This window comes from Thunnus maccoyii, chromosome 15, assembly GCF_910596095.1.
Source record: "Thunnus maccoyii chromosome 15, fThuMac1.1, whole genome shotgun sequence".
Taxonomy (NCBI): domain Eukaryota; kingdom Metazoa; phylum Chordata; class Actinopteri; order Scombriformes; family Scombridae; genus Thunnus; species Thunnus maccoyii.
Genome location: NC_056547.1, coordinates 6260572 through 6271646, shown reverse-complemented (window position 1 = coordinate 6271646; position 11075 = coordinate 6260572). Strand labels below are relative to the sequence as shown.

The 11075-nt window shown below is 37.6% G+C and overlaps 1 protein-coding gene and 1 long non-coding RNA gene across 2 annotated transcripts in view; one reads left to right on the top strand and one right to left on the bottom strand.

The window, feature by feature from the left end:
• Positions 1-9739, bottom strand: part of LOC121913481 (major histocompatibility complex class I-related gene protein-like) — a 15635-nt gene extending 5896 nt beyond the window's left edge. Inside the window, exons 1-2 of the mRNA XM_042436134.1 lie at positions 9489-9739; positions 6430-6696 (exon numbers count right to left, since the gene is read on the bottom strand). Coding sequence (XP_042292068.1) covers positions 6430-6696; positions 9489-9543 — 322 coding nt within the window. The 5' untranslated portion in view covers positions 9544-9739. The remainder of the gene's footprint in view (positions 1-6429; positions 6697-9488) is intronic.
• Positions 7501-8877, top strand: LOC121913656. Its single transcript, XR_006100342.1, has 2 exons — positions 7501-7712; positions 8396-8877. It is a non-coding gene; the product is annotated as an uncharacterized LOC121913656 (long non-coding RNA).
• Positions 9740-11075: the final 1336 nt, after the last annotated feature.

Genomic DNA, 11075 nt, shown 5'->3' with positions numbered 1-11075 from the left:
TTTGATATGATACGTTTTGTTGAAATGTTGTATGGATGTGCTGAGAATAAAAGAGAGAAAACGTTGCATGTTCATCACATACACACAAAATTATCTGCACATTCAAAATATACAAATTTTGTATTTATTTTTAATCTTTCCTTTTTTATGAGTTGCACCTCAGGTATTCATCATGAAGCCTCAACAAATAAAAAACCAAACTATCTGTACACACACTTAAAATACACAAAGATAAGTCACAGCTCTGGACTGTGGCAAAAAGGGAAGACAAACAGGTATTCCATATTTTAAAAGGTAATTTTATTTAAAACAAAGTAATCAAAACAAACCAAAGTAACACATTGGTGGGGTGAATCTGTAAGATCAGTGATGTAGGGAGTGGATGGGTGAGTGTATGCTGTACGGGTGTTGTAGGGTGGAACAAAGGAAAAACAACTATGCAGGAGTGAAGAGAGAGACTCAACTGGCAGCTTCTCCAGCTTATACATGAGGCACATCTGGCCCAGGTGTGTCCCATCATGTTAATCAGCCTGCCCTCAGGTTTCCGCCCCTGCAAACAGAGCACAGCAGCAGCAAGCAAAGCAGAGGAGCCATCACATTACCAACAAAATAGTTTAAATATTCATGATTTGGTAACATTTTGTAAACAGAGGACAGAGACATACAGAGACATATTCAAGTTTAGTATAAATTAAATCTATTTATCAGAGCAATCTTTTTTTTTCATTCCTCCAGGTACTCTGTACAGGTTCTGTCTCTTTGTGTGTTGATCTTGGGTGCAAGTGATTTATATAACTATTGATGGAGTAATCCTACTTTTAATCTCCTGATGCCATTTCTGATACCTAAACTCAGGATATTGGCTGATACAGAGTGCTGATCCACTACCAGTACTTCTATCTGTATTTCAGTTAAACATCTGGAAACCTCACTGAGTAGGTTCATTCTTCTATTCATCTGTATGATAACATGAGGCTGTAGCTACACATAACTTCACTACATGTTGAGATGTCCAAAACTGACACTCTTTACACTTTTCAGACAAATCTTAATTATATTGTTCCAGAAGGTTTATAAAATTGTGTTGCATTGCATTGAATAAGATCAATATCAGCGCAGATATTGATCCAGTGTATCACACTGGTGTATCACTAACAACTAACACCAACACACACAAAAAACATGTTTTTATGAAGATCATTTTTATGTAGTTATGTTTTATGTGTCACAATCATGGGGTTGTAGTTTTCTGCAGTTATGTAATCATATGTCTGTCTGTCTCTGTCAGTAAGTTTTTGTCTTGACGCCTCTGTTTTTATACTGAAAAGCCTTCAGTTAGTCTGTGTTTGGTGTAGGTTGTCTGGTCCAGACATGTTCTCCATCTCACACTAGGTAGTTTTGATGTTTTTGTGATGAATGTCTCTATTGATCCAATTTACCAAACTTATTTAGGTAATATGTTACGTAAATCCATTTGCACATTTTATGTGCGTTTCACATTTTGTAATATGAATGATTTCTCATCTCCAATTGACATCTGAGCTGAGTTAAACTTTATATCATTAACCTGACTGTGGGGACTTCAAGAGGAAGTGGTGAAGTCCAAGACTGTCTGAGATGTTTGTTTTCACTGACAGATGCAACAACTGCATTAAAAGTTTCTGAATGACATGAATGACAGTTTCTGCTGACATCGACACAACACTGATATTAGTGAAATAAGACAATATTGATCTATTAGCCTGTCCAGAAATTTTAACTGTCTCCTACTGTAGATCTGTTGAAAATATAAAACAGTGGGAAAGTTATTTAGTCCTACAGTTTAATTTTAACTTTAACTGTATTGTTCTGATCTTCCATGGAAACAGGCTGTTTGTAATTATCTTGATTTAACTGTTGAAAACTCTTTGTTATGTTGGTAAGGAAACGCTCTGGCAGCTGTTTCTCTGTGGTGACCTCACAGCTGAGACATTAGGGAAAGACACACTCTGAGTCACAATGATCAGTATACTTCTTCATCAACAAACGAAAATATGTGGTATGTGTATGTGTGCGTGTTTGTGTATATGTATAATCAATTTAGCCATATTTGCAATAAAGTACATCTGTCAGATTAATTAGGTGTCAGAGGAACCTTAATTAATCCTCCAACACCAATAATCTGAGCATTAACAAAAACCTTACAATAATATCAACATTTATCAGCCACACGACAAATACAGGACATGTGAAGATGACAAATGTATAAGATACAAATATAAGCTCTAAGAAGTGTTAGGAGCAATTTGATGTTAAGTATCTTGCCCAAGGACACATCGACATGCAGACTGGAGGAGCCGGGAGATGAGCCGCTGATTTTTCCAATTAGTGGACCTCCTAGCCGCCCCCACAATGAAACAAACAGAAGAACAAAAACTAAGTTTTTTCAATCGTGGCCTAGTGCAGAATCTTCATTAGTGTTTCTGAAATGAAACTGTCAAACTAATTGTTAGTGAAAGCATGAGTAGTTGAACATTTAAAGTTTTAGGTTTGACTCGCGTTAGAAGCAGAGGTTAAAGTGCTGAGTATCATCATGTCTCCCATAAGTTGACTTAATGCTTATCATCATCAAAGACAGTACATCACATGACTAACTGATATGAATTTGATATCTGAAGACAAAAGATGCCCCACTGGAGTAACGTTGTGGCTCTTTGGTGTCTGGTAGCTGCTGCAGTGATTCATCTCCACCAAAGGTTTGAGGAAACAGCTGGACAGCAGCATCAGTCCTCTCCAGATGTTGTTACTCCTGCAGTGGAGGATTCACATCAACATTAATGCTTCTATCAGCTCTCAGATAATCTTCACAGACATCATTCTTCACTGCATCCACTGACGACCTGAAACTCATAAATCTGATCTATGAATTCACAGAGTTACGAATAGAAAGGAACCTGGACTTATTAGTGGTCATATTATATGTATGTTTGATTTTAGTCCAAAATATAAAAAAAATTAATTAGTATTACATTAAAACCTCAGTGTCAGCTGTTTCCTGCAATGATACTGGATCACTTGACTAGGAAATTCTGTCAAATCAGAAAAAACAGTTTTTTAACAAAGACAGACTTTCAGTATATTTATGAGAGTATTATATCAGTATACTGTAGCTAGTTTCAGGAGGAGCAACAGAGAGATTCTTCATACAGTATCTGCACAGTGTTGATGACATGATGAAATACTGTGATCAGTTGAGAGCTGCATCTCTGACCTCAGAAATTTCAAAGGATGATGGGTCTGAAGCTATAAAAGAAAAACAAGGTGTCAGTAATTCAATTCAAACTTTTAACTGCATTTATTTGTAAAGAGAGAGAGAGATAAACTGACATAATACTCACAGTTTGCAGGTCTGAATCCTGAAATACAGATGAGAGATTACAATATTTAAAAATTTAAAATGTCAGAATTTATGAAAGCAAACAAAGAAAACACTAATAAATGTTTTATAGAAACACTGTATTAATTTCACTCATTTCTGCTTTTTAAGTTACTGAACATCAGCCAGGTTACACTGTTATTTGTTGTTAAAATGGCTTGATGATGAGTAAAAGTATGTTTGTCTCTCACCATTATCTCTCCTTCTCCAGATGAAGACTCCAGTGATGCAGACTGCCAGGAGCAGCAGCAGTCCTACAACACCTCCAATAACAGGACCAGCAGGGAACTCTGAGGGAGAAACTGAAACCAGAACAAAACATTCACAGTGCATCAAGTGCATGCCAATGCATTTTTGGTATTTTCACCTATAATAATGTATGATAATCATACATCATTATTTACAGCCACATTTGTTGCTTTCATCCCCTTAAAACACAGGACTTTCCCCGTCGTGACACACAGACAGTTTGGGAATCCTGTGAGAGTTTTCTGCTGAGGAAACTTATTATTGTCCAGGATGTGCAGAGTTGTTAATATGAGTACAGCAGCTCAATTATACTGTCAAAAGCAGATGATGTCTCTTTCTAGGTGAAATTAATGTTACTGGACATGTTGATGTGATGGTTTAATTTGGCATCATAATAATTCATACAATGATCATCTGCAGGTGAAAACCACCTTAGAGCTTCAGACCTCTGTGTGTCCATCCTGTGTCTATGTTGTACCTGTTCCCCGTCTTTGTTGTATTACAACTTTTGTGTCTTTGTTTTTGTAATACTAAAGCTTTGTTCTTTATGTTTTTCATCCTGTCATCTTTGAGTTGATCACCCTGTCCTCCCTGAAAGCTCTTGCTCTCTCCTGCATGGTCACATGTTTCCTCAGATCAGCAACAGTTCTAGTTTGTTCTTACTGTTTAATAAATCTAATTTTCACATACAAACAGTAGATTGTCTTGTGAGTAATCCCATGACAGTGCAATAAATAAAATACAAGTAAAGTAAAAATGTGGTCTAGCATTTTGCATGTTGTGTTTCTTTTTTCTGAAATTATGTTTTATGTTTAATTTGGTTAGATTTGTGACAGACCTGTGCTCCTAATCATTTGCTGGCACACCACTAGATTTGAACTGTTTTTTGTTGCATTCACTAAAGTACTTTTTAGTAGGTCATGTGCATAATGTAACAAGTAAGAAACAATATTTATTTGAATGAGCAGAACAGCAGTTTTTTTTGTTAACCCTGGACTTAACTAACCTTCAGCTCCAGAAAGTCAAGATTGTTTCAAACTCATTCAAATTGTAAAATCAGAGCTCATGTTTAACATCTTCTAAATGTTCATGGCAAATTACATGTATACATTAAATAAACATTGTAAAGTCAGTATTCCAGTCTTACCCCAATTGGTTCTGATCACTGCTTTGTTCAGTTTGGTGATGATGTCGTCCTTCACACCAGAGAGATGAAACACACATTCGTACCTCCTCCAGTCTTCAGGTGTGACTGATGAAAGGTCCAGGTCAACACTCATCTGGAAGGATCCATCATGGTTGGGGAGGATCTCTCCATGTTCCACGTCCTTATGAAGCTCCTCTCCATCTTTCCTCCAGAACATCATGGCTCTGTGAGGGTAGAAACCTGTAGCGTGGCAGCTGACTGGAGAAGAGGGAGTCTTCTGGAGGAGAAACACTGAGGGAAGCTCTGGAGAGATAAATGGTGAGGGGTGTGGGAGGGAGGTTAGAAACAGAAGATGCATTTAAATATTGTTGTGTCCATGAAACTACATCAGGTCATGTGATTCTACCTGTTCTCAGCAGAGAGCTCTTCCCATAGTCCAAATATTTCTTCAAAAACTCAGGGCTATGCTGGGTGAGTAAGTAGTTCCACCTTTCATTGAGAGCTCTATCTCTGTCCCACTTGTGTTTGGTGATGACAGCTTGTGGTTTTAGAGCGATCCATGTCAGTGTCTTCAGGTCAAATGCTATGAAGTCTTCTCCATCATAACCAAACTGACCAAAACCATTAACCTCTCTAGTCTCATCATCCCATTCACAGCCATGCATCCTCTGGAAGATGTAGACACCTGAGAGAGAGACAGAGTGCAGAGTGAGATCCCACAGAGGGTTACAGGTGGCTGGAGCCTATGTGAGGCTGCATTTTAGAAAATTTCAAGGAACATGTGGAAGAGTCACCTCTTCATTGCAAGACCAACACACAGAAATACACAAACTAACATCAAGGGGTCAAACTTTCCAACGAAAATGTACTTGACCTGCAGTTTTGAAGCATCCAGATCAAACCAAACATGACAAGAAGGGCAACACACACACACACACACAGACACATACACATACACACACACACACACACACATATACACACACACACACACACAGACACACGCACACACACGCACACACACACACACACACACACACACACACACACACACACGCACACACACGCACACACATGCACACGCACGCACGCACACACACGCACACACATGCACACGCACACACACACACACACACACACATACACACATGCATACACACGCACACACACACACACACACACACACACACACACACGCACACACACACACATGCACACGCACGCACACACACACACACACACGCACACGCACGCACGCACACACACACACACACTCACACATGCACACGCACGCACACACACAGACATACACACACAGAGACACACACACACACACCAAGAATCAAATTTAAAACCCTTTTGCTCAGTTTTTCAGTGAATTCAGCACATAGCTACCAGGGAAACTATATATAATATTAATATTGACGACCCATTTTGAAAGAGTCCCTCACATTACATGGCCGGTAATAGAGGGAGAGATATGAGTGAAGAATATATGCACATTTAGTAAACTGCGTATGTGTTTGGACATGTAAACATGTGTGTTTATAATGGAACTATATCTGTTTGCTATTTGACAAAAAACACAATTTTACATTTTCACAGTATTTTTACTTACCTTCAGTTTGGTTCAGTTGCTGCTTCAAAATGTCAATGTGATCTTTGTAGTCATATTGGTCTAATAAACACTGCTCCGTGCACCACTCCAAGTGCTGTGGATCATCTTCAAACATTTTTTGTGACCAGTCCTGTCTGCCTTCCACTGTGTTAATGATGCTGTCACAGTAACCTGTTGGAACTTCATCAACCAACGCAACAACCACAAAATCTGGGAAGTTTTTGACTCCAGAGGACGATGTGGCAAAAAACTTCAGCGAGTGTTTCACTGTAAGAGAAAGAAGTTTTAAGGGTTTTTAAGTTCATTTTTTTGTAATCATGCATTTATTTATACTTGTGATAATAACATTTAATTACATTAAATATTTTGCCCAGCATGAAACCTCAGACACACAAAGTTAGTGATGAGCTGGTGATGAAAGTAGAACATCTACCAACCTAAGAGCCAGATATTATACTTGGAATGATTGAGACTAAACAAAAGCTCAAAGGAGAGTGAATATTGACCTTCCATTGGCCATTATATCATATTAGGCCTAGATTATAATACATTATACTGTATTATATTATTTGTAATCTGAGGTTACAGTATGAGTACACATTTAAAACAACCTGTTAGAGTTGTATATTTTATATTTAGGTCATTTCGATAATGACACTATTTAATAAAGTCAAAAGAAATAATCTGACACACAGCCAGATGTTAACAACATACAGAACACAAGAACTGTACAGAAACTGTTATTTCAGCAAAATATATTCAGTGTCAGTGACACCTGAACGACATTACAGGTAAAATTCACAGATTAATCCAACACGTTTCAGACATGAATTAATCTCATTAATACATCTCAACAGTTTATGTAATAGATACTACAGAGAAATAAAAGAAGCAAATTACAGTACTAGTCAGAATGGGACGGTGTGTCCTAACTCCGGACTGATACCGTACATGAAAATTGATTTGTGTTCAACAGAACTATGTGTGCGCAGGGGCGTCGCAGCCGTGAGTGTTACGAGTGTTGTGACACCCGCACTTTCACAGCAAACATAATTGGTAGTTATTGATGAAACGAAACTGAGTTTCCCATACATGAAGAACCTATTGGTCAAGTTAGATTAATTGAACAGTCATCCAGCCAATCACAGCCGTTTGACCAATCCACCAGACCAGGGAAGAGTAAACAGTTGAAGTATAGTAAAGTTACGTTTGTGCATTCAGCAACGAAGCTTCTGTTACTCACCGCTGGCTGTGATAACAGATTAGAGAATAATAGATCAGAGGTATGAAACAGATATTTAACTAGTTAGTAATGTAGAATTTTCTTTTGTAACTTTGTCTTGTTATGTGACGTGTCAACTCAACTAACATCACTGAACATAAATGAAATAAACTATCCTAAATGTAAGCCAGGTGGCAAATTTGGTTTTCAAAGTCACTTCTATTGTCGTTTTTAAACAGTCATAGACAAAGTTGAGCATTCATGTTTAAGATGTGTAACATCTGTCCGTCTTATAGCAATGTGTTGCCTGCCTTATGGTAAAATCTTATCGACCAAATTAATGTTTATTAGCATGCTAAACGCTAATCGTGAGTTAAGATAATCGCTAATTAGCCACAATGATGGACGGACTTAGGCAAGAATATGTACAAGTTACCTCTGTGTCCAGAATGTAAACTCACATAGTTCATGCTGTTTTAAGCTAAATGTCAAAGGAATATGTTGCTTTAGACGTCATAGTTTGACTCCTTATGTTAGGGAGTAATGTGTGTTTTGCATTTAATATAAATTAGAATGAGCTATAGTTTGTATTGTGTATTAAAGCTAGACCACAGTAATATTACTATTTATTATTGAGCTTAAAAAGGGTTCAGATAGTTGTAGCTGTGGCCTGTGAGAGCTAGTTGCTCACTCTCTGCACTCACTAGCCTCAAATCACCTGCTTATGTGATTTTCTCCTGTTAGCTTTGAGGAAGACTTCAGATGAAGAGGGACCACTTCTTCCCTGTGGCTGTTGGAGAGGAATTTGCACCTGCTGATACAAAACCTCCTGGACAACTTTAGATATTTAATTTCCCAATTAAAGACAATTAAAGGTCCCCTTTGGATTCCTACTAAAAGAGACACTTTTTTTTAAAGAAAATTGAAGACAGTTTAGGTTGTACTAGTCCATGGACTCAGAAATGACTCTTAACTGATACTGATTTGTTACCAGGGTTCAATTTGTTATGTATCAATAACCATCCATTTCATTTTAATGGAAGTGTAAGTTTCCTTTAATTTCATGTCTATAAGGTATGTGAGGAAGTAGGATAAAGATACTCTGTGATTATCTTAAGTATAATAAGGATAGCTATGCTCCAGTACAGCAATTCATACAAATAACTGGATGTAAGTAGTAAACTGCTATGAGACCCTAAATAAATTCTGCTCAGTTGTTACACTCATATGGTCTCAGTAATTATTTAATGGTAAGCTGAAGCAGTGGTTACAACTACAGTAGTAGAAAAAAATGTTTAAATACATGGCATTCATTTTGATTTGGCATGTTGAGACTGGAACACTGCTTGAAGGTGGGGGGTTTCTGTGCTCATGTCCCACCTCTAGAACCCCCACACTTTTAAAATTGCTGCTCCACCCCTGTGTGTGTGCACTTCTGCTAGCTAAATTTTGGCGCTTCCTGTAATTTTAGTTATGGACCAATCTCTGTACTATATAGAAAAGCCTGAAACATCGGAAACCGCTCGGCTCGCTGTAAAATCTAACTTCACTGCCTGTAATAGACCCATGGCAGGTATGCGTCTTGTTATACCCCCGCGGTGATTACGCGCCTGTCTATAAAGGATTTGTAAATAATTTATTTACCATCGCTAAAGCCATTGATAAAACCCTTCATAATGAACAACTTATCAAAAATGGTACGGGTAAAGCTTGATCTAAACTGCGTAAATTTGAAAATGAAAGTAAATTGTATCACGTTAGGCCTCTCACTAAAAAACAAACGAGTAATTTTCGACAACTAAATGTTAAAAAAATGCGTTTTTAAAGTTAATCTCACCTGAAAGTGTGACAGGAAAGAAGATGAGCAGAAAAACAAGCTCCATCGTCTTCATGGCATGACTTTTTGGGGAGTCTAGTGACCGCTGCAGTAGACAAACCAGTCGCCGTTTTCATTTTGTTGTGCGTCTTCCTGTGTTGTGTGGGAAGGTGGGACCAAAGTAGACCAGTATGATATTGCAACTGATGCGTGAAGATGTCCAGCCCACTGACTATCACTAATCTATACAGACACACATTTTACCCTTGAAGCAAATGTAATAATTATACATATTTGACAGCTGAAAGTACAAAACAAAATGATCTACAAGTTCACTGATTCACAATAGTGTGCATTCGGTGATTTAATAAGCACAGTGGGGCGATTTTTACAACTGTCTGGATTTATAATGGATAACTGTTCTGAATAGCCTGACTTGGGACATCAGTTATTTTACTTTGATTAGTACGACCTGAGAGGGCCCACCTGTGTATCGCTAAACAGGCATATACTATAGGCTACTGCACATATCTCGGTTTGAATTATCCTGGTGTGGATCAAAACATGACCTTTGCATATAAGAGGAGTACTACTACTAGTAAGTAGTACAGCGGTGAGTGATGAACTGCAATTAGACCTGGACTTGGCTTTATGGCACTTACTCGCTTTGATCTCTCCTGAATAGATCCCTGCTTGTGTTATATTAACTGTCATGTGTACATCGCCAAGTGAAACTGTGACATCGTAACATTGATTCATTCTCCAGTGTGTAAAATGAAAATAGTTTATAAAAATGCAGATCATATTACATATTCAGATTAATTGTTTTGTCTGACCAACAGTCAAAGACCTAAAGATGTTGAGTTTACTGTCACTGGAAACGGTGGAATTGCAAATATTCACATTTCAGAGGCTGGTACAAGAGAATTAATAGTTTTTTAGTTAAAAAAATCACTTAAATGTTTAATCAATCATCAAAATTGCTGCCAATTAATGTTATGGCCATCAGCTAATCAGTAATCATCTAATCATTTCAGCTGTAGAGTTATGCCATGTATAGTGGGGGACAACAGGGGCCCAACAACAAACCTTTGCCTCAGGGCCCAATAGCAGGTCAATCCTCCAAGTGGAGATGTTCAAAACTGACACTCTTTTTAAACCTTTTAGACAAACTGTAATCATATTGTTCTAGAGGGTTTATACAGTGTTTGCTGTACTGCACTAAGATAAATATCACTACCAAAAAAGCAACTATTTCAAGGTCACAAAAAACCCAACAAAAAAAGACTTTCTGACTCGTTTGTATGAAGGTCATTTGTTGTGTATCTCTGTTTTGAGTTTGTAGTTCTCTGATGTTTAGCCTTCAGTTAGTGTGTGTTTGGTGTAGGTTGTCTGGTTGAGGCATGTTCTCCATCTCATATTGAGTAATTTTGATATTTTTGAGGTGAATGTCTTTAGTGTTCCAATTTACTTAACTGATTTTTTTCCCCTAAAAGTAATATTTTACCTAAATCTATTTGCAAATTTTATGTGTATCACATTCTGTAATATAAATGATTTCCCATCTCCATTTGACATCAAATAGGTGCTGATTTTAAGGGTTTATAT